General features: G+C 46.7%; 2 protein-coding genes, 1 long non-coding RNA gene and 1 pseudogene across 36 annotated transcripts in view; 2 read left to right on the top strand and 2 right to left on the bottom strand.

Annotated features, from left to right (window-relative positions):
* Ncald (neurocalcin delta) overlaps positions 1-22642 on the top strand; it is a 426345-nt gene that overhangs the window by 349408 nt on the left and 54295 nt on the right. The window lies entirely within an intron of this gene.
* On the bottom strand, positions 2271-19044 carry 4930447A16Rik (RIKEN cDNA 4930447A16 gene). 2 transcript variants are annotated; one of them, XM_017316774.2, is made up of 4 exons: positions 17299-19044; positions 13256-13322; positions 3469-3589; positions 2271-2423 (listed from the first exon to the last, which is right to left on the bottom strand). In XM_017316774.2, the coding sequence occupies exons 1-4, from the start codon at positions 17492-17494 to the stop codon at positions 2271-2273; spliced, it is 537 nt and encodes a 178-aa protein (XP_017172263.1). In that variant the 5' UTR covers positions 17495-19044. The 2 variants fall into 2 exon arrangements, with proteins under 2 accessions (XP_017172263.1, NP_083389.1); NM_029113.1 differs by lacking the exon at positions 2271-2423 and adding an exon at positions 2468-2634 and having other exon boundaries at positions 3497-3589; positions 17299-17558.
* Gm15941 (predicted gene 15941) lies at positions 10448-21979 on the top strand. Its single transcript, NR_045283.1, has 3 exons — positions 10448-10698; positions 15647-15717; positions 20476-21979. It is a non-coding gene; the product is annotated as a predicted gene 15941 (long non-coding RNA).
* Gm8668 (predicted gene 8668) lies at positions 19871-21980 on the bottom strand (annotated as a pseudogene).

Below are 22642 nucleotides of genomic sequence, written 5' to 3'. Positions count from 1 at the left end.
TGTGTTTTCTTTGATTGGTGATTTAGTTCAAGGGTGCTCTGGGGGTACTGGTTAGTTCATATTGTTGTTCCTCCTAGGGGACTGCAAACCCCTTCAGCTCCTTGGGTACTTTCTCTAGCTCCTTCATTGGGGACCCTGTGCTCTGTCTAATAGATGGCTGTGAGCATCCACTTCTGTATTAGTCAGGCACTGGCAGAGCCTCTCAGGAGAGAGCTATATCAGGCTCCTGTCAGCAAGCTCTTGTTGGCATCTGCCATAGTCAGACCCATGATCCTTAAGCCTCTTCCCTCCTCTGACTCTGCACACCCATCATCTTCTATCAGCCTCAGAGGAATGAATGTAGATCACAACTTAAAAATGTGTTCCATATACACCATTGTTGGCTCTGTGTTTAAGAAAGGAACATTAAACATTGGTCTCACCTAAGAATACCGAGAGAGCTTTAAGTACAGTGCCACTGCTAATGTCTGACTGCAGATATGCAAATGTAGACCCTGTACTTAAAACCTTAAGGTAATGCTCACAAGCAGGCAGGGCTAAGGATGCTCATCCAGGCAGTGGGTGCTCCTGATTCACGCAGACTCCAAACTTAATCCAACAGTCTCTCCCATATGTCCCCACTGTCCTGCTGCCTAGAGCCCTGAGTAGGAAATCTTCTGGCGACATGTACGCTCAGCTTGAGTTAAGCATGGGGTCGTTTACACAAGAGTTGTTCCACCGTTCACCTTAAGTGGCAGTAGATGGCTCTGGCAGAGGGATGGAAAGGAAGGAGCTAGCCCAGGAGACGAGGTGCTACTCAAACCAAGGAAAGAGAACAATGCCAGGAGCCCTGCCCCTAGCACTTGGGTGCCCCGCTCCTGGGTGGAGGCCTGTGCAGATGAGCTGCTGGATCTTCATGTGGGTGTTAAACTGAAGAAGGCTCATTAATTCACATCAGCAAGTCCTCTAAATTAGAAGAGGTTCCAGTCTAGACTGCTATAAAACTCCATGGCCTCAGGCAAGTTACTGAAAATTGAACACCCTAATCTGAACCATGAGAACCAGAAATGCTCCCCAATCCACACCCTTTAAACACCAAGATGACAGAAGTTATGGAGCTGAGTCCCAAGAATCCAGAGAAGCTGCTCATGGAAGAGGGAGGGGCTCAGGAGCAGTAAGCTAAGTGACCAGCGGGGTTGGTTGGTTGTCACCTTTCTTAAAAATGGCTGAGCCAAGGGAATGAGTGTCTCAATAGACTGTTTTGACAAGTGTATGAGTTGCTTAGAAAATGCTATTCCTCTGTCCTGTCTTTAAGAGCACAGACCTGTCAGCTCTTCCCACCTGGTGTCTGTGGTAGGCCGGCTCTGCAGAATACCCCTCAGTAAATGCATGTATCCAGTGAATGAAACGTGACATGTTTCTTGACTGTGAGACTTCTTGTTGCTTTTAATTTGTCATCAACCTTTCCGTGGAGAGTGTGGTAAGATATGTTTCCTGGGGCTAGAGTGGAGGCTCAGCAGTTAAGAGTGTTGGCTGCTCTTCCAGAGGACCCTAGTTCAATTCCCAGCACCCACATGGTGGCTAACAACTGTCTCTAACTACAGTCCTAGGGGATTCAATACTCTCTTCTGGCTCCTTTGGGCATCAGGCATACATGTGGTACAAAAACACACATGCAGAGAAAACACCCGTACACATTAAATAAATATTTAATTAAAATGAAGATGTTTCTCAAAGTTGACTGTAGCATTCTTTCTAAAATTGGAATCCTCGGCTCCTGTAGGTCTTTCACCGTCTCAACACCTAGAACTTCTTCCTGTAGGTCCCTTTTTCTGTTCTAATGCTGCATGCAACTCTTAGAAGAACATGGCCTCCCTCCCAAGTCTTTATATTTAAGTAGAAGCAAAAGATGAGGCTTTGAACAAGAAGAGAAGCCCTTGCCTTGCTCATACTCTCTCTGGCACACAGTTGTCATCAAACTGTCTCTCTGTGAAAGATCCTGTAGATGGCTGGGATGTCTGTCCTCAGTCAGGCCACTCCAGTTCCTGCCACAGAGAGCATCTTGGGTGTGGCTGGTGTATGCACTCAACTCACCCACACTTCTTGGGAAGAGGCGTCTTCTGGGGGTGTTTTGAATGGACCCAGAAGCAGGAGGCTCTAGCTACACTAACTTGCTATGTTTCTTGTCTCATCTATCCAAAATTACCTCATTGAAGCCTTGGCCATCTCTTTTCAAAATAGTCACTGAAATAGTTTGCAAAATTAAGCTCTCCACCCACATGGAGTCTACTCTAACAATCCCTGTAGGCATTGGCCTTGAGTGTTGATGTCCTGCTAGTGTGCCAGCGTGACCACTTGGTACAAATGCAGGCAAACTCAACCAGTACTGTTGCTATGTTCATCTTATAATCATGGGGGGCAGGGGTGGGGGGTGGGGAGCGCAACTGTAAGTGGAGAAAAGAGTGAGACAAGACAAGCCTGGCTGTTTGCTAACAAGCACTATTTATTTTAAGCAAATTCTCAAACAAACAAAGCTTTTATGTCTATACTTCAGGCTTTTGTGTCCCAAGAATGATGTACTGTGTGCTTCCTCATCTGGAGGTACTACAATGCTAGAGTAATGTCTGCAGAGTGACCAGGTGGAGTGGCACACATCTGTTACCCCAGCACTTAGGAAAATTGTGAGATTAAAGCCAGCCTGGGCTACAAAGTGAGAATATGTCTCAAATACACGAGGAAATACAAACACCTCTTATTTAGTTATGCCAAACACAGTCCTCACCAGGCACTGCCTCCCCGAACCTGGAAGCTGTACCTTGTGGTAGGTTTTGCCCATCTGCATGCTGCCTGCCGCAGCTCACTTTTTATTCTCTAGAGGGTGTGTAGCAAGAGAAGCAAGCAATTCTCATAGGAGGAATTGGGACTACATCAAAGCCACAAAGTGCCAGGAAAGCAGCTACTTTGTCCAAATGGAATCAAAGCAGTATTTAATTTGGGGAGTGTGTTTCCCATTGCTGTGATCCAGTACTCACAAGGAGTAACTTCAGGCAGGTTTACATTCACGTTTTAAGAGAATAAAGTCTACTGTCTGAGGAAAGCTCGGATCATTGCTTCTGCAGAGAAGAGGAGGATGAGGAAGAGGAGGACGAGGAGGACGAGGAAGAGGAGGACGAGGAGGACGAGAAGGTTCAGTACACCTTTAATCCCAGCACTTAGGACACAGAGGCAGGTGGATCTCTGTGAGTTCAAGACCAGTCTGTTTTATAAACTAAGTTACAGGCCAGCTAGGGTTCTATAACGAGACACACCCAACACACTCTCTCTCTCCTCCCTTCTTTCTCTTTCCTCTCTCCTCTCTCCTCTCTCCTCTTCTCTCATCTCTCTCTCCCCCTCCCTTCCCCTTCTCCCTCTCCCTCCCCTCCCCCTTCCTCTCCCTCCTCCCTCTCTCCCTCTCCTCTTCCTCTCCCTGTACCCCCTCTCTCTCCTCACCCTGTCTCCCAAAATGGAAGTAGGATACACAGAGGACATGGGACTTTTCTCCAGTGATCCACTTTCTCCAGCAAGGATCTGCCTCCTTAAGCTTGCACAATCTTCCCCGACATCTTCATCACTGAATAAATGTTCAAACACAGAAGGCCAGAGTGAACATTTACATTCCCACCACAACAGAGAGTTACATGGAAGCCCTATTATACATATTGTTGTTTAAAACCTCAGTGAACATATTATCTTAACTTGAGGCACAGTGCAGTCTAAAGTATATATATATATATATTCGGCAACTCACATGAAGAGTAAGTCACATTTAGTTTTAGATTAAGCACACTGGTATTGGAAATTATTTGGAACCCTGACTTTCAGGAAAATGGCTGTGGCTGCCTCTACCCTGAGCCTTGAGAGAAAAAGGAAGCCTTGGAAGTTTGCAGTGTGTGCCAAGTGTGTCAAGAGTCCCGGTTGTCCCAGATGACAGCTGGCACACACAGGCAACTCACTCGCTCTGACTTTATTTTTTTTCTTGGTAAAGAAATAGCAACTACTTGCCAGCCTGCTTCTTTGCAGGAAGCCAACAAGTTTGCATAGGGGATCTGTCATTTTTAACCATTATTCAGTGTAACTTTGGTTGCCAGGGAATAGAAGCTTGCTTGTTAGGAAACCTTGGATGACAGGGAAATAATCCAGAAATGAAAGTGATGCTTCTAATTTGGGCCCTGATTATATTGTCAACATGGGGTTGAATTTTTTTTCTTTTGAGGGAGCCAGTCTCCTACACCAGGCATTGTTCTTTACCCTGAATGACATTTGGCTGTTTAGAGGTGACGGACAGCGCATCTCTAGGGGCAAGCAAATGATGCTTCTTTGGCTACTCCAAAGTCTAGAATCTGCAGAGAGGGCTAGTTAGGTGCCTTGGCGGAGCATGGGAACACAAAACAGGGTTTTAAAACTCATTGGTGTTCTCCTAAAACATATGGCCACCATGTGTGCAGTCTCAGTGTCTGACATTTCTTGGTTTCTTCTTCAAATAGCAATGGTGTTTTAGGAACCTTCCAGAACTGCAAGGTTCTGTCCTTCACATTCAATTACAAGAACATCGTGAATCTGCTAATGGTCTTTGCTCACGTTTGAGCACTGTCCCTGGCCAGTGGGTCCCCATCAGTGATGGTCTCCCCCTTTGGCCAGCATTCCCCAAAGTCCTGGCCTGGAGGTGACTCAGCCTTTGTTAACTGGGTTATCTGATTCCACTTCCCCCACCCACCATGGCTAATTTTGTTTGGGATTTCACAGTGCTTCTAAATTTATATATGTAAACAAACAGGGACACACTTTTCTTCAAGTCTTTATTAGAATTAAAATTAAGAATCCTTCATACAACCGAACTGATGAAAGAGCCGAGTGCAGGTGGATATTCAAAGTATCTCAGCAATACATGGGGGTGGTCACACGTGCTGCTAACCTGGCTGGCTGGCTTAGTTTTGTAAAGTGTGGTCAGAATGAGTGGAAAGTTTACATGGGTGGTTTTCCAAGGGAAGAAAGATGACCTTCCACTACTAGGTTCTAAAAATACCAAGAGACTATTCACTTAAAAGCCCATAGCTCAGGGGTTGTGATTAGCTTTCTTTATGAAGAGGGAGATCAATTAGGACTGTCTGTTGGGCATCGAGGAAGTATCAATCATGGACTCCAGGAAACTGCAAGACTTTGGCCTTATTTTATCTTATTTTGCTATTGCTGTTGGTGATGTTGTTGTTAATGCCTTTTTGTAGCCTAATAAGAGAGAAGGAAGTGGTATGGATTTGGGTGGGTAGGGAAGATAGAAGGATATGAGAAGAGTTGAGGGAGAGGGAACTATTATCAGAATATATTGTATTTTTTTAATCTAGTTTCAATTTTTAAAAAATGTGTAAGTTGACACACAAAATTTCACTCCAAATTTAGAAGTTCAGGTTAGCTATCCAGCCATTGCTCATTTTTCTCATGACAGACAGACAGATTTCCAGTTTTCTTGTGTCATAACGAGAAACGATCAATTCCCCTCAAGAAACATTTTAAGAACATCTTTGTGAGCACAGCACAATTTGTCTGAAAAGCAGCTTTCTCCCAACGTCCAGAATTCCTGAGAGTAAGAAGCTAATGGGTCGGCTTCGGTAGACCAAGGAGAGCATTTGTGGTGGTGTCTCAGTGTGCTCTGCTGTGACCGTGACCTTGGCAACTGAGTGTTCGAGCTCTGTGGGAACTGCACAGAAATGAGGTTAGTGTGTGCTTCAAGGGGGAGGGGCTCCAGGGCCGTGAGGGATTGCAGCACCTTAGCCTTAGGCTGTGGCTGAACTGCCTCTGAAGCTTCAGCGCAGTTCAGTGTGGCACTGATTGATGTGGGTGTTTCTAGGGTGCCCCGGTGTTTTCAGGGTGCCCTGGCGCTTCCGGAACAGTTCTTTGTACTCCTAACCTGCACCATGCTGTAACCTCCTGAGTTCTGGCGTTTTCCTCCTTCCTTCCTTCCTTCCTTCCTTCCTTCCTTCCTTCCTTCCTTCCTTCCTTCCTTTGACAAGACAGGGTTGTTTTGCTGTTCTAGAACATGTTCTCTAGACCATGTTTCCAGGCTGACCTTGAACCCATAGAAATCCGCCTGCCTCTGCCTCCTGAGTGCTGGGATTAAAGGCATGTGTCACCACCGCCTAGCTTGAATTGGTATTTTCATCCTACTGGTATGTATGAGCTGGTATTCATCCTGAGGCTGGGTTTAGAAAACCTTATTCCTCACGCCCAGATCCTTACCACAGGTTTACCCTGCTTCTCTTCATTATACGAGCTCCTACATGATCATGATCAAATCTCATTCTGGACATGAAAGAAGTTCCTAGAAGCATCTTACTTTGCCCTTGGGGATGGTACCCATACATGCTCTTTAAAGGAATCTGTAGTCTTGAAGCCTCACCAATTTTTATGCCATCTGGATTATTGTGCACATCGGGCTTTGAGAAGAGCTGTAGGACCCAGTAGCTCTCACTGCCAAGAACGACAGCTGGCCTTTCCCAGTTCCCCATTTCCACATACTGTCCCTCAGTACAGGCAGCAACTCGAGAGCAGCAGATGTTTCTGGTGCTCTTGGATCCATACAGTGTCCTGGTAGGAAAGGCCGGGACTTTATCTTCTCTCTGGCCCAGTTTGGAGCTAGGATGTGCTGGAGGCTGGACTTTTGGGTGGGATGTAAATTCTGTGTGCTTCGAGCACTGTGCAGAGGGGAATCTGTGAAGAGACTGCATTTGGTACCTTATTCTCTAATGCAGGAAGTAGGTCAGGGTACAATGTCCTTACGTGGTTCTCAACTATCCCCCTCCCTCAGCAGGACTTCCTGTAGGAGGCAGGCTCTATCATGGGACAATCCACTCATCAGAACAACATGGCTTTAAATTGTGGTATAGCCACTTCCTGATTGGCTTTGTAATATTTCTCACTTTCTATTAACATCTGTTTCCTCCCACGGTGGCATTAGCATCTACTCTGCAAAGCCTTTGAGATTAAATAGAGTGTCACATGTAAAGCACCTGCCACCGTGGAGTGCTCCAGAAATGGCACCTAATCATAGTATTAACATGATGGGGGAAAAAATCCTTTCAAGATCAAGGCCATAGCCGTTCTCTGGACCCTCCTTCCCTGCCAGTGACTCTCTTGTCCCACACCCCTTTAGAGCAAAGGTCTTCCTAAGTGGATTTGATTTTTGTCAGTTTAACAAGAGCTAGGGTCCCATGGGGAGAAGGAGTATCAACTGAGAAACTGTCAACACCTGATTGGCCTGTGGGAAAGCTTGTGGGGCAATGTCTTGATTGATGAGTAGGAGGGTCCAGCCACTGTGGGAGGGGTCACCTCATGGCAGGTGGTCCTGGATGGTCTGTGGCGGCAGGCTGAGCAAGCCAGTGTAAGCAGTGTTCTTCCACAGCCGTTGCTCCACACCCCCCTTCATGAGCCCTTGCGTCTGTGTCTCCCAGTGGTGGACTGTGATGGGGATGGATAAGCCAAATCAGCCCCTCCCTCCCCAACTTGCCTTTTGCCATGATGTCAAACCCAGCAACAGAAAGTGACCTGGGACATGGGGCACACGTGCCCGCCCCTGCTCTGTTCCTCACATTTGCTCCTAAACCCACTTCTTCAGGGGTTCTTTTGCTTTTAGGGACACCGTGGCCATGTGTAGTGACACTACCACACAGTGGCATTTACAGGAGCAGTGCTTGGTAAAGGCCACCCCTCCTTTGAGTAGCTGTCCCCTTGGCTTCATAATGGCATCTTTGCTTTTCTCCTAACACACCCTTGCTCTTGAAATAGTTGGGGGACACAGAACATCATGTTATTTCTTTTCTGACCACAGTCATTATCCCAGTAAATGCAACCCATTTACTGACTCTTACAGCTTCAAACGGTACTTACTGGCTTGCTTAGACCCAGCCTTAAAGCCAATCCCCATCTCCAGAGTCATAGCTGATTCTTTCTAGGATTCTCTACTTGAACACCTACCTAAGGGCTCTCAACTCAGTGTGTGTGTGTGTGTGTGTGTGTGTGTGTGTGTGTTTTGCATATGTACATTCAAGTGTTTATATGTGAGTGTGTGTATGTATGTGCATGCGTGTATATGTGTGTGCATATGTACATGCATGTGTGTGTGAGTGGGTATTGTGTGAGAGTATGTCTATGTGCATGTGTGTATATGTGAGTGTATCTCTGTGCTTGTGTGTGTGTGTGTGTGTGTGTGTGTGTGTATACACATATTGAAACTGTGACATTCCACATGCATGGGGAGGGGGCACTCCGTCATAAGGAATGGAAGAGTGTGGTGCCGGAGGCACATGTGCCCCAAAATCTGCAGAGTAAGCAGACAAGCTGGAAACCTAGAGTAATGGTGAAAGACAGCATTTCTGTTTACATTTGAAGGAAAGGAAAATGCTATTTTCTCCCTTTGAAGGCAGTCAGGTGAGAGGAACTCTCTCCTACTAGTTGGGGGCAGGAGGTTCATTTCCTGTCCTCCTCTGGCGTTTGGATGGTTGAATGAGGCCCAGCCATGTGGGGAAGGCTTGTGCTTTACTTAGTGTATCAGTGTGAATGTTGATCCCCCTCAGACACCCTTACAGAAACATCCAGCATACTGTTCCATCAAATACAGTGGCCCAGCCAAGTGGCCAGGCAAAATAAGCCCCACACAGGAAGTCCAAACACTGGACTCCTGGTCTTTTGGACCTGAATCACTCGACCTTTGGGTAAAGTTTCCATCTTGAATGTTTTCACCTTGCAGGCACACATAGATATTAATAAACCTGATACACACTGATCAATCAATTTAGCCTTATGGGTGAGCCACAGGTCCCAGTGAGAGATTGTGTCATTAAACAAGGTAGATGGTTCCTGAAGAATGATGCCTGAGATTATCCTCTGACCTCTACCTCTACAATCACACATATGTGTGTGCACAGGTACACACACACAGAGAGAGAGAGAGAGAGAGAGAGAGAGAGAGAGAGAATAAAAATAAGAAGGGCAAACTGACCATTGGGGAACAAGTAAGTCCCTGCTTAGCCACATCTTTAAATATCTCTGTCACTTCTGACGAAACAATTAATTCTGAAGAGCAAGGATCTGTTTTGTATTCTACTGGCCATTTTAAGTTCTCAGTCAATATTTGTGATTGGGAGATTTGCTTAATGTATTTATGTTCATCTAAGTGGTTTTGTGGGAAGCTTTTATTATAATGCTCCAAGCACACACGATTCAATCCTTAGTATAAATACTGGAGGAGTAGATGGCCTGGGTCTCAGTGTCAGAGAGAGGTCCTCCATAGTGGCTTCTGCACCCCTTCATTCTAAGCAGAGGCACCTGTAAGAGAGGCACACTAACAGATGTCTTGCATGAGCTGCCCACCTGCCTCCTTAGAGCACCCGGAAACAAGGCTCCTGCTCTGGCAAATTTGCTGACCTAATTTTAGAAACTAGAAGGCATTCGGGGTGCCCCACATTCTGTTTCTAATTCATCATGCTTCATGAGAACTGGGATCTCTGACCTGTCCCTCCTCCCAGGTAGTAGTAAGGCTGGAAGAATGTCTCCCCACACACACACACACACACACACACACACACTACTCCTCCCCCTCTCCTCCCCCCTGCTCCCAGGGCAATGAGAAGGGTTCCTGCTGCAGGAAGTAAATGGAGCCACAGTAAGGCATCCCTCCCCTGAATCCAACATCTGTTCAAACTTCTCACAGCTCCCAGGAGGAAGGAGACCCAGCACCAGGCCGGGAGCTATAAAGGGAAGACTCTGTGCGTTTGTTCCCTGCTAACTGAGATTTATGGCGATGTGCCCTGACCTAGCCCTGGGCTTATCTCTGTGGTGCCTTTGAAAAAGGGCCAAGCTGGTAAAGAAGTAAGGCAAAGCAGGAGGATAAATAGGCGATGGTTTTCATATTCATGAGTGCAAACTTTTCAGGGCATCACGACCCATTTGAAGTGAAATGCTGCTGATGCCAAGTGAGATGCCTGTCCCAGGACAGAGCACAGCCCCCTCCTGTGAGAACTCAGTATAAAGTTTGCTGCTCTGTGCACTTGAAAGAAGCAGCCAGTACTCATACTGGAAGTTCACTGATTTGGGCACTTTCTCCATGTAGCCAAAGGAGCAAGTCATTGCTGGTTAAGATAGGCGCTGCCCCAGGAGCCTCGGTCACTCCCATCCAAAGGTCAGTTTGTATTGCCCCTAGGGCGAATAAGATCCCTGCCCGCTCCTCAGCATCTGTCTTTCCCAGAATAGTCAGCAGCATGGCCTCTGGCCAGTGCTTTCCCCCTTCCCAGCACAGGAGGCTCTGATCCCTGGCCACTGCTCTGCCGGGCTCCCAGCTGGCTCTTGTTTCCAGCTGCCTCTGAGCCCCTCGGCCAGGAGGTAATGCTGCAGGGTGATAATCATTGTAAAAATAAAACCCGTTGCTAGCCAGGCCAGCCAAGCTGCGTGGGAGGAGTGGAAAATTCAGGCTATGTGTTCTTGGCGTGACAGATTGTCAATAGCCGGGGTGTTCTGCATGGAGAGCTAGGATGAGCTGTTCTGTTTCAGGGCCCGGTCTGTGTGGTGTCACTCAACAGTCCTTGGGACATCTCCTCATAGCCACAGACTGGTTCTGCGATTGGCCGCCTTCTTGATTTGAAGCCACCCCTGGGAATCTGGTGTCACCTTGGGAACCTCTGCATCAGAAATCAGGTGTGGAATCAGCTCTCAGTTGAATTCCAAGGGAGAGCAACTGCTGGCCTAACTTCTACAGGAATGTGGCCCAGCTCACTCCCAATTTGCCCCATCAATGGTACACTTCTCTCACAGTTAGCATGTGTCATGTGGAATGGCTGTCACCCTGGAAATGCCATGTGAAATCCAGGTGCGGCTTATTTATTTATTTGGAGGGGGTGGGGTCTTCTTCGGGGATGTCTATGTAGGTTTAGAACTTTGGTTTCCTGAACCCTTGGTCGTGTGGTTGGATTGAGGCAAGAGAAGAAAGGGAAGCATCGCTTCTCTGCCCACAAGGCAGGCAAGTCTCCATTCGCGCACTTGAGAGCTTCCTTCAGTTCAGGTGAACATTTCCAGAAAGTAATATAGTGTCACGTCTCCCTTTTATTGCCAATGTCATCCCCTTCTATATGTCAAGAGATTTAGGGCAGTCTCTATCCCTCCTCCCAACCTATGCCCTCCTCTTACCTCCTCCCCCTCCTCCTCTCCCTCTCCTTTCTCCTCCTCTTCCATCTCCATTCCCTCTTTTTCCTTCTACTCTTCTCTCTCCCTTGGTACCCTTGTCTTTAAACACACTGAGGGCCACTCTGACTCGGGGCATGGGCTTCAGCGAGCATCTTTGTGAGAACTGCTCCCAGCCATTGGCATAGCAATACCATGTAAATCAGCTAGACGTGTTGCTGTAAACCTTTCTCATTACTAGTAGTATTCACTACTGTTTCATTTTATGAATGCTTCTTTGTCTTCCGAGAAGCATTTCAGATTAAGCAATGGTGTTGTTGAGGATGTGGGAGGTTACTGCCCGTGTGTTTGGCTGGCTGATTTGCAGATGGTTGCCATAAATACTATAAAACCAGATTCCTGTAAGTGTGCTGTAAATATTAACCTGTAGAGAAGGTTAGAGACAGAAATGGAGGTGTCGCTTCCCTGACATCTACTGGAGCCGATGGAATTGTACTTTCTAGTAAAAGAGCCCCGACATCTACATGGGACTCAACTCTTGGGTTCAGAGTTACATCGAACTCTCCCGATTGCATCTCTTGGATGTGTACATTCAAATTCCAAAATAACAATTGTGCACCCTGCATGTCAGCACTGTGCTGGACCCGGTTGCATGCAAACCACTTGTACTGTGGAGTGCACAGTCTCATGAAGGCCCATCCATCTGTAACCATGGAGGAAGTCTGCAAGCACTGGTGTAGCAGTTCAAGGCACGGCAGGCGCACGCACCAAGTGAGAGACAACTGAGAGAAACAGATGCTGTGGTGCAGGTGAGTCAGGACACCTGGTGCTTGGTGCAGGTGAGTCAGGACACCTGGTGCTTGGTGCAGGTGAGTCAGGACACCTGGTGCTTGGTGCAGGCCTGGGCTAAAGCTGGATCTTCCTGCTACTGAGTGGGCTAATGCCTTTCAAAGAGAGCGGAACGTCACAGAAAGGGTTCAGGGCCATAGCTGACATCTAGGACATGCTGCTCAGTGACATTCTGCCCTGATGCAGGTTCCTTGGGAGTTAGTGTCAGGGACAGGGTAGACTGAAGCACCAGAGGAGACTCAGTGAGGGTGAGGGGCTTAGGGGCCTAGCTAGCAAGTCTGCCCCTCTATGGTCAGGGCAGGAGTGAATGGTGAGAGGCTCAAATGCTTTGAAAGGCAAGTTGGACCAGATTGTAAAGTCACTGATAAGGTCGGATTGACCCTGAAAACAATGGTGAGTTAGCTGTGCCTGTGAGCAAAGAGAAGGTTTTGAAAAATCTGCTCTGGTCGCTTGGGAGAGTTGCTGGTTTGGAAATGAGGAAGGTATTAGAGAAGAGGTGCCCAGAGCACATGGCAGGCCTGCCGAGTCCCAGCTGTGCCAGCCTGTAAATAAAGGTGAGGCCAATCATCGTGACTAGAGAGAGGAAAAATGGTATAATAAAAGTTTTCTGGGGTGCGGTGCCACACGCCTTCAATCCCAGCACTCAGGAGTCAGAGGCAGGAGGAGTTCTGAGTTTGAGGCCAGCCTGGTCTACATAGCAAGTTCACAGCTATACTGAGACCCTGTCTTAAATAAAAGAGTAAGCCCTAAAAACATAAACATACAAGTAATATTCTACGGATTGAGCAAGAGATAGATAAATCGATAAATTGAATTTGAATTGGGAGCAGAAGTGGAAGGGAGAAAGGGGAAAGAGGAAAATGATATAATTATAATCTCAAAACAGAAAACGTGTATTTTAAAAAAATTAAACCTGGGCACCATTTAGAAGTGGAGTCATAGAGAAAGAAAACATGTGTAATAGCCTGACATAGGAAGTAACCCTGGGGATGCTGGGACTCAGTTTCATCAGGTGCGGGAGGAAGACAGCCTCTTCTTCCCAGTCGCCTCTGTGCTTCCTCGTCCTCTGGGAAAGGGAGCTGCAGGTGAGAAGGTGGCATGCCTCTCTTCAGCTCTGTGAGAGAGAGGTCAGGGCATGAACCAGAGTTACTTCCAGAGAGATTCTAAAAGTTAAGCCGTGACGACAAAGGGACCAGCAGCTTTGGAAAGGATTCTTACAGCTTACCTTGAGTGGTCAGTCCGTTCTTTTTGTAAAATGGAGACTGGCGTTTGACTTCGGAAAGTAGCTTTTCCTGTTGAAAAGGAAATGTTATCAGAGACGGCATGAATCATGGAAAAGAGGAAAAATGGTATAATAAAAGTGCTGTTTGATGAGAGCGTGTAGGCCATCGCAGGTAAACAGCAGGCGTGAGTGGGATGTGTAAATGTTGACATGGAACCAGCAGGAAACGAGATGGGAAAGGGGCACTGGCATTAATTGGAAAGAGGTTGTTCATGATCCGAAGGAAAAGACAGAAACTAAGAGTTGGGGCTGCCATTGCCTCTGACTGTGCTGATCTTTCCAGAAACTACCAGAGGCACATTTATTGGAAAGACAGCTGTGGACTGTAGGCTAATTTATTGTCGGGGTGAGTCAGCGCCAATCCTTTATTGCATGGGAGAGTTTCTAATGGGATAAATTTAATAATCCTGAAACAAAACACTCCATGTGTATTGAGCTAGATTCTGAATAGGAAATCTCCTTCAGTGTAGCCCATATTGGGTGCACATTGAAGAAGCATGCCACATACTGGGCACAAAGAAAGTTGCATCCTTGTTTTAGTTAATTCTGTAGCAATCCCATACACCGTATTAGCAGGCAAGCCAGTGTCTGTGTTCAGAAGAGATAACCCCATATATGTTGGCGCTATCTCAATAAATTAGGCCACAGAGATTAGCACAATCAAAGGCAGCAGTGGCTCTCTCTTTAAGTGTTTTTCTTATTCATGACTCTCCAGGGCTTTCCCAATTTCCTCCTCGGAGGTTTTACAATTCTAGGCTATATTTGCTCCTCACCGCCTCACAGTGGCGCTATTTACAGGACCCCAGTACAGTCCTGTGCTGCTGGGAACCACGCCTATCCTGCTCTGGAAGCAAGCAGGGCGGCCCCAGCTGGGCTGATTCCAGGCCTCTTATACATTTACCACCCAAGGGGCTATTTCCCACCAGGTCCCTTCCTTCAAACAGTGGACCAGACTTTCTATAAAATTCTCAAGATAACAGATCTTGAAACTGAGTTTTCCCAAGCCTGGTAGGTCCCAACTGTTAGAAACCTCCATACACATAGTGTGTTTGGAGATTGGTTTGTTTGTTTGTTTGTTTTGCTTTGCTTTTTCCCATCCTATTGGTGGTACCGTCTGAGCTCACACTATCATCTGACCTTAGAGAACCTGTCACCACCGTATATTTTCACTGGTGAAAGAAAATTTTACTTTATGTCCTGAGTCACCTGAGGATGTAGGATGCAGCTGGCAAGAGCTGTGGGAACAATGAAGGAAGGAGTGATTTGGACGGAAGGGAAGAGGCTGGTGGGGGATGGTAGAGCCAAGAGCCTAGAGAGATGCATCATGGGTAGTGTGCTTCATGAGAAAGTTCTCTGTGTTCCACATTGGGCATCAGGACCGATGGCTGCCAGGCCCATTGTTTTCCAAAGGCAGCTGTTCCGGGTGTAGCTAACAGGGCATAGCTGAGCAGGCCAAGCTGAGGGCTTGTCTATGCGATAAACATGATGCATAATTTATCATCCAAATTGGAATACTTTTAGAACAAAAGGAGTACTGTAAAAATAAAACCAGGGCACAGGTGTAGGCAGAAAGGAAACCAGGGGCTAGAATCGACTGAGCCAATAATTGTGAATAATAAATTATTCTGGTTACTAGGGAAGCTGGGGGAGGGAGCAAGCTATGCCACCCAATGCTTACATGATTGAAGAGAGAGGAGCCATACACAAGGCAATTGCCAGCAACCATTAGAGGTGAGGTTTAGCAAGTGCCAAACAAATGGTACTCACAGAGCATGGCAGAGCAGCCTGGGTGAAGACAACTTGACCGTTGTATCAGGGCACTGACCTGTGCTTCCATAAGGCACTTAGTCTACTCACTTGGGTTGCTTTGTTGATTGACTGGTTGATAACTCAGCCATTGAGTGAACCATATGCTCTGTTCAAACTACTGTACCATGGTGGTAAGAACTCTCTCTGCTGAGAGCAACATGCCAGGGTTCAGACAGCTGCTCAGCCTCCCACTTTGAGTCCTGGAAGGAACTCTTTCTATACCAGCATTGGCCTCCTGAGTACTAGACAAACAGGCCTGCTTCCTCCCTCTCATTTCTGCTAATACCATAGTCTTTGACCTCTTAGCTTCTGGGACTATAGGGAATGGATTTGTTGTTGATAAACTGCCAAGTTTATGAGTTTTGTTTTGTTTTGGGTATATCTGCATAAACGGACCAAAATAATTCCTATAGGACTGCCTGGTGCTATTGTAAATGCAGAAATTAAACAAGATACTGTCAACAGACGTTCAGTGGTTCCTGGCATAGAAGGGGCGAGAGATCTTAGCTGTGGTTCCTATTCTAGGGATCATACTAGAAGCACAAAAGAGGACCAAGGAGAGGACCGTGCCAAGGAGAATCCAGAAAGGACATTGGGTAATAGCACTCCGTGTGTTGTAACTAACCTCACAAAAGAAAGACTTTATGTTACTGTTGGTGGTTAGGGTGTTTAGGGCATTGTCTGGATTCCTCTCTACCCATACCATACTGTCAACTGAAAAGAGGGGATGGCCTTACTGTCTTAACTACTACATGGAATATCATCTCACAGAGTGAAGGACAGAGGGAATGGTTTCCAGGATTGGTTAAGTTGTGCTTCTTACTATTTCCTATGTCCAATTTGGTCACATATGTTATATGATATGTGGCTAGCCCAAATTAGATTGTATCATAAAATATATACTAAGTTGCAAATATTTATCAATTTTATCAAGATTCTCATAATGATTTTTCTAAGCAGCGCCATGTTGAAATAATAACGCTGTTAGATACACTTTGGTTAAATAAAATATACTCTTAAAATGAATCCCAATTATTTTTTAAAAAATTTAGTGTGAGTGGACTATTAATGAGAATCCTAGCTCTTCTCCGCAGCTCACACTGTAATTATGCACCTGAATACTGTCTCCTGCCCACTGGAGGCTGTGTCTGACCAATCCAGGGCTCCTCACCTCAGCTCCCTCTTCCCACCACAAAACCCACCAGGGCTACAACCTCAGCTGTCACTTCACTTACTTAAAATACAGTTTAAACTCTCAATTACCAGGTGTGGTAGCTCACGCCTTTAATCCCTGTACTCTAGAGCAGAGGCAGGTGAATCTCTGAGTTCAGGCTCTATGGAGAGAGAGGCCCTGTTTCAAAAAAAATAAAATAAAAAGCAAAGAGAATTCTGGATCTGAGGATGACCAAGCACAACTCCGAAGGACAGGTGACACAAAGCTCTGCTAGGGTTTCATGTCACCTGCGGACTCTGGAGGGGTCACTTGCTGTGACTTCTGATAGATTGAAGCTTTTTTCTGGCTTGCTAGACTGAAAACCACTCTCACCTTCAGACACTCTGTGCCACTAACCTGTTACAGCTTCATTTATAGGGGGGAAAAAAAAGATCAACAGTGAATGTCTAGATTCTAACTAAGGTCATCCATTTCTGTCTTCCTTCTGCCTAGTTCTACATCATCAACATTGTTGGTTCTCCATCTTAGAGGTAACACTCTCTCCATGGCTACAACCGCCAGAATATTTTAGTTATTTTTGTAATCATTAGGAATAAATAAGCACATTTAAAATTGTGCTCTTCCCATTTACTTCTCACTAAAGCTGGCAGTTGTATTATTTTATGGATGAAATATATGTATATATAATACAAATATACAGCACATATTATATTGTGTATATGATATATTATATATCAATATATTATGCATAATATATTATATTTACACTATATATAATTATATGTAATTATATAATATATACATATTATATATTTTGTATTATTAGCAAGAATCATTTTAAAGATCAAGAAAATGAATACGTTTTCAAAGCTACTTAAGAAAACCTGCTTACAGTGGTACAGTGTGGTCAGGCAGACACTTCTCTTTACACTCAGGATAGAGATGAGTAAGTGCTCAGATATAGTCTGTCCTCCACCACAGGCCCTTGTTTGGAGAAGATTACCTCTTTGCCAGAAATCCCTGGTGAATTTATAGCTCCAATTCAGAAATAAATAATATTCATGGTCATAAATTATTGCATGAAGGATGCCACAGGATTGTTGCGTCTCTGACTGATGCAAAGCTCTCAAGGCCCGTGGGACTGTGCATCCTCCCCAACGCAAGGCTCCCTGTCTTCCTGAATAAATAAAACTAGTCATGATCCCCACAGTCTAGATTAAGCCAGCTCTCAGGGCTGTTCTCTGCCAGGGCTTGGGAAGAGCCTGGTTTCCATTGGCTTTGATGTCACAGGGAGGAGTTCTGCCCCAGTTCTGTCAGGTGGATTCTGGGAAGCCTGAGAGAATTCTGAGTTTTCTTCTATAGAGTGGGTTCCTCCCTCCTTCATCTCATACACATAGCATGAGAATTTTCTGTGTGAAATGGTGCCTCTCACACTCATAGCATTCATTATTTTGTCACCCCAAACTGAGCCTCTGTGCCCATAAAGTATGGAGACCCCACTCAATCCCGGTCTCCAGGCGCTCGGTGAACCCTCTTACTCTGTAAGAACTAGTCCACTGTAGGTGCTGCAGGTGAATGTGGCCATGCAATATTGAACCTCTTGGCTCCTGTTAAGCAGTGGGATGCTGTCAGGGTCTCTCTATGTTGAAGTGTGAATCACACGTTTATTCGTTTTAGGATATAGTATGTCATTGTGTATCTAAGCCACCTTTTTTCGGTGCACTTCCTGTTGACTATGGGGATGTTCCCATCTTTTGGCTATGCATAATTTTGCTCATTTGTGTGTGGTTTGTTTTCCGGTGTTAGAGACCAAATCTGGGGCATGCGCATGCTAAGCAATCAGTACCACGACGCTTCGGCCTCTGAATGGTTTTCGGAAAGAATGAGTTCTTTGAGAAAGCTCATCTGTCCGTAGAGAGTAGAAACCATCCACACAACTAGAGAGGGAGCTGAATCTAGAAACAAGTGAGGCGATTATAACATAAATACTTTAGAAGAAAAAGACCGATGGCCTCATTTCAGGATAATGTAGTTAACCCAAGAACTGCTTTCTAGTCAGCCATGGAATTGTGATTTAAAAATAATAAAGCACTAGAGGGCAAAGCAGTAGCTTTGAAAGGCTTGACTGAAGGAGATGTGAAAAGCCTGCAGTTGGACCTTAGGTTCAGCGTGCACACACACACACACACACACACACACACACACACATGCGAGAGCACCATGTGTATATACCATTGTGCATTTGTCGGGGAGCAGAAGATAGCACTTCATGACACCTGAACCAAATCCCATAGGCTTGAGAGCCCTCAGAAAGGCTCGCCAAACTCCACCTCCAGGCTTGTGTTTATGTCTATGCCTAGGGCTGCATGAACCATGGTGGACTTGCTAAGAGCAAGCATTTGCTTTTCTTTCTTTCTTTCTTTCTTTTTTCTTTTCTTTTCTTTTTTTTTTTTTTTTTTTGGTTTTTCGAGACAGGGTTTCTCTGTGTAGCCCTGGCTGTCCTGGAACTACTTTGTAGACCAGGCTGTCCTCAAACTCAGAAATCCGCCTGCCTCTGCCTCCTGAGTGCTGGGAATAAAGGCGTGGGCCACCATGCCGGGCAAGAATCCCTGCCCTTTAATCCTGTCTGTCTGCCGATCTTAGCTGTGTGGTCTTGGGGAGCTAGCTCACTAGAGGTTCTCTGCTTCACTTTCATTTTCTTTTTTTCCCTTATATTTAAATATTTCATTTTCAAAAAAAATTAAAAAATTAAAAAGTTTCAAAATTTATGTACAGGAAGTGGGGGCTGGGAGTTCTGCCCAGGGTCAGATGGGAGAAGGGCAGCAGCCTCTCAGCCTGCTGCATGGTTCCGAACCTAGTCTTGCTGTCTCTTGACTTCATGATTTTTTGTTTTGTTTTGGTTTGGTTTTTCTGGTGTTTTGAGACAGGGTTTCTCTGTACAGCCCTGGCTGTCCTGGAACTAACTCTGTAGACCAGGCTGGCCTCGAACTCAGAAATCTGCCTGCCTCTGCCTCACGAGTGCTAGGATTAAAGGCTTGCGCCACCACGCCTGGCTAGACTTCGTGTTTTTAAAAGAAACACTCTGCACAGGCACCCATGCGTCCATCCCCCCCCACCACCACCACCGCATCCCCCGTCTCCCCCTCCTCCTGCCACAGGCATGCATGTGCTCTCCGCCCCGCCCCCATACACAAATTCTGCCACACTGAAAATCTGTCCTGCGACTGTCATCTGTCCACAGGAGCACTGCTCTCTTGGAATGACCTCTTGCCTGAGGGGGCCACAGAGGCGGAGCAGGGTGGGACTAAGAGGGGCATGATGGAGGCTGTCACAGAGGGTCAGTTGTAGAGTTTCTCTAAGCCTTTTGGGCTTGTTTCCTCAGTTAGGTGGACAGTCCTTCTTGGCCCCACCTACCCCAGCCCCAAGGTGCAGGGACAGATGAGAGGGACAGACAGGCGCTTTTGGAGACATGGAAGCAATGAGGGATGGCGGAAGGGGCCAGAAGACCCCTGGACCTGTGGAGTCCCAAACAGCCACAGTGAGGGACAGGCTCTTCTTGAGTCTTGCCCATGCCCTAGCCTGGTACTGAGAAATGCCTAAGAGAAAAGGGAACCTGGGCTCCCCGCGAGTGTTGAGGAAGGTCACAGATCCCACCTGATGGCTGTCCTCTCTTGACCCAGCCCAGCTTGCTTTGGGGAACAGGTGTGGGATGACAGGGAGGCAGCGGGGCTGGGAGCATGCAGCACCCCTGCAGGTTCTGGGGAGGGACAGACAGTAGCTTGTGACTAAGGTCGGGGGAGTATGTGTGTGACAGGAGAGGAGTGTGACATCCATGGAAGGAAGGGTCTTGGGCAGGTACTGGAGGACCTCTGCTGAAGGGGCTGTCTATGTAGAAGCTGAATTCTATGCCTACCAAGTTCAGCTCTTCCTCAGGGTCACTGAGAAAGCTGCTGTAGACACTGCCCTCTGCTAGGTACAGTGGCTTGGCCTTGGTCAGCCAGCTTTTATATCGGATAAAGGGCATTGAACAGCTCTCACAGGTCCTAGGGAGGGACAGATAGTAGATTGTGACCAGGTAGGTGGTAGGTAGGTATGTAATGGGGGGGGGGGGTCCTATCTTGTCTGGTTCTATCTTGCCAGTGTCGCTGATGAAGCTGATATATTGATCACCTTCCACCAGGTACTGTGGCTTGGTCTCGGGCAGCCAGCTTTCACGTACCACTCGGCGGACATTGGTGTGTGTGTCGGCTGCAATGGTACTCAGCTCACTGTCCCTGAAGTTGGGGTGGTGTTCTGGCAATAGAACTTGGCAGAGCCGAGGACACGACTGTACAGTGGTTTGTATCTGGGGCCATTGGTGGAAGAACAGGTGGCAGTGCCACAGCTATTGGCCAGTGTGTGACAGTTAAAGAAGGAAGCCAGGAGCTACTGCAGCAAGACCTTGTGCGGTATGCCTGCACTGATGTGATGGTTCATGTATACATCGGTGCCTGTCATGAGCTCTGGCGTCTCTGAGAGGTCACCTTCATTATAAAGCTTTGGGTTTCAGTGATTGCCAATCTGGTTGATAGGTTCATTTGGGAGAGATGCCAGGTCTTGCCAAATTCCAACATGACTGCGGGGCTCAAAACTCAGGGAGGGCCTCTACCTTCTCCGCCATCTGGCCAAAGTTCAACATACTACTGTACAGGGTATACATGTTGCAGATCTGACAAGTTCTGCTCATCTGTGCCCTCCTCACCTACATCATCATCTTCATCCTCTTCATTGTGATGGAGCTGGGGTGTTGTAAGCACTGGAGGTACCTGTGCTGCTCTGCTCTGACATGCTGGGCCCGCTCACACATCCCTCCCACCCCCACCCCACTGCAACCACAGCCACTGCTGCTGCAGTTGTGGCCACTGAGACTGGCTGGGGCGTCTGGTTAGGGGCCAGGTCTGACGTGGAAAACTTGGCCATCTTGAGGCTGCCATTGTTGCCACCACTTCCCGAAGCCTCCTTCTGGCTGCTCTCCCACAGCCTCTTGGTCATGGGTGTGCATTGCCCTGAGTCCAACTCCTGTTCTGTCTTGACCGTGACACAAGGGGCAGTGGAGAGCTCCAGACTGGCCAGCCCAATGTCTGTGCTTAGCTGCAGGCTAACTGCGAAGGCTAACTGCGAAGCTCTGAGGATGGAGAGGCCTTGAAAGTTGCTAACTTGGAGAGCTAACTTTGAGAAGAACTCAGTGCCTTTCTCCATGATCTCCTGGGTCTGCAGGCTGTGTAGATGAGCAGGAACTGGTCCCCCATTTTCATGCTCAGCCGGCCTGTATAGCAAACTGTGAGGATCTGCTGGAATGACTGGCTGCACAGCGGCCGGCAGTTCTGCCACAGCACTGCTGAGGCTGCTGTTGAAGAGGTCCAAGAAGAAGGAGCTGCTGGTGGCCATCATGGCACAGTGGGATTTGGAGGCATGGCCCTTAACCAGCACTAGTATGTCACAGTAGAGTCCCATAGCCGCTGCTCACTGATGCACTCGAGGATGCTGCTGCCAAAGTCTGGAATCTTCATCTGCAGGGTCTGAGCCATGGTGCCCCTGGTTTTAGTTTACCCCACACCTCTCCTCTCTTGTTATCTTAAAATTGTGTGATTGTAGTGCCAATCTCAGGGGAGGTTCGTGAGGATTAAATAAATTAATGTGTATGTAACACTGGTTTTTTTTTTTTTTTTTTTTTTTTTTCTCTGTGTAGCCCTGGCTGTCCTGGAACTCACTTTGTAGACCAGACTGGCCTCGAACTCAGAAATCCACCTGCCTCTGCTTCCCGAGTGCTGGGATTAAAGGCATGGGCTACCACGCCTGGCTTGCAACACTGTTTCTTAACTGGTGCTTTGTTGGCGTCTGGTCAGTAGTGATAAGTTAGGCAGCCAACCAGAGCCTACAAGTGGGGGGCAAAGGTGGCATTTTGATTGTTTAGTAAGTGATGCTTTTGTCACTGTCTCCTTGTGAGGTGGTAAAGCAATTCAGATAGTCTGGGCACTCTCATCATGCCACTTAAGTATGGGACCCCTGCGCACGGTACCTATGCATGAATATTCTCTATGAATCCTACAGTTCACCAGCCAATAATAAAATCATAGCACTTTAAATCATTACATGGTTAAAAAAAAAAGCATAAACTCATTAAAACATTAAATCCTTAAAATTATGATTTTGGTAAATCTGATTTTTTTTTCACTTCTTTTTTTATAAGCCAGCAATAGGGTGACCAGGCTTCCCTTGAGCTTAAAAAGGCTTAAACTCTAGCCTTTGGGGTGTTTTCTAAAATAACCATGTCTTCTTTAATCACAGGTGGGAAGGGCTGAGCGGAT

Source organism: Mus musculus, chromosome 15 (assembly GCF_000001635.26).
Source record: "Mus musculus strain C57BL/6J chromosome 15, GRCm38.p6 C57BL/6J".
In the NCBI taxonomy this organism is placed as follows: Eukaryota; Metazoa; Chordata; class Mammalia; order Rodentia; family Muridae; genus Mus; species Mus musculus.
Note: the sequence above shows the minus strand (reverse complement) of the source record. Positions and strands in the feature narration are given on the sequence as shown.

Coding starts and splice junctions, on each gene's coding strand:
- 4930447A16Rik (XM_017316774.2), bottom strand. CDS start 17,494: ATGACTAGTTTTATTTATTCAGGAAGACAGGGAGCCTTGCGTTGGGGA. Junction 13,323..17,298: donor CAGGGATTTCTGGCAAAGAG/GTAATCTTCTCC, acceptor CCTTTTCAACAG/GAAAAGCTACTTTCCGAAGT. Junction 3,590..13,255: donor GAACGGACTGACCACTCAAG/GTAAGCTGTAAG, acceptor ACATTTATTCAG/TGATGAAGATGTCGGGGAAG.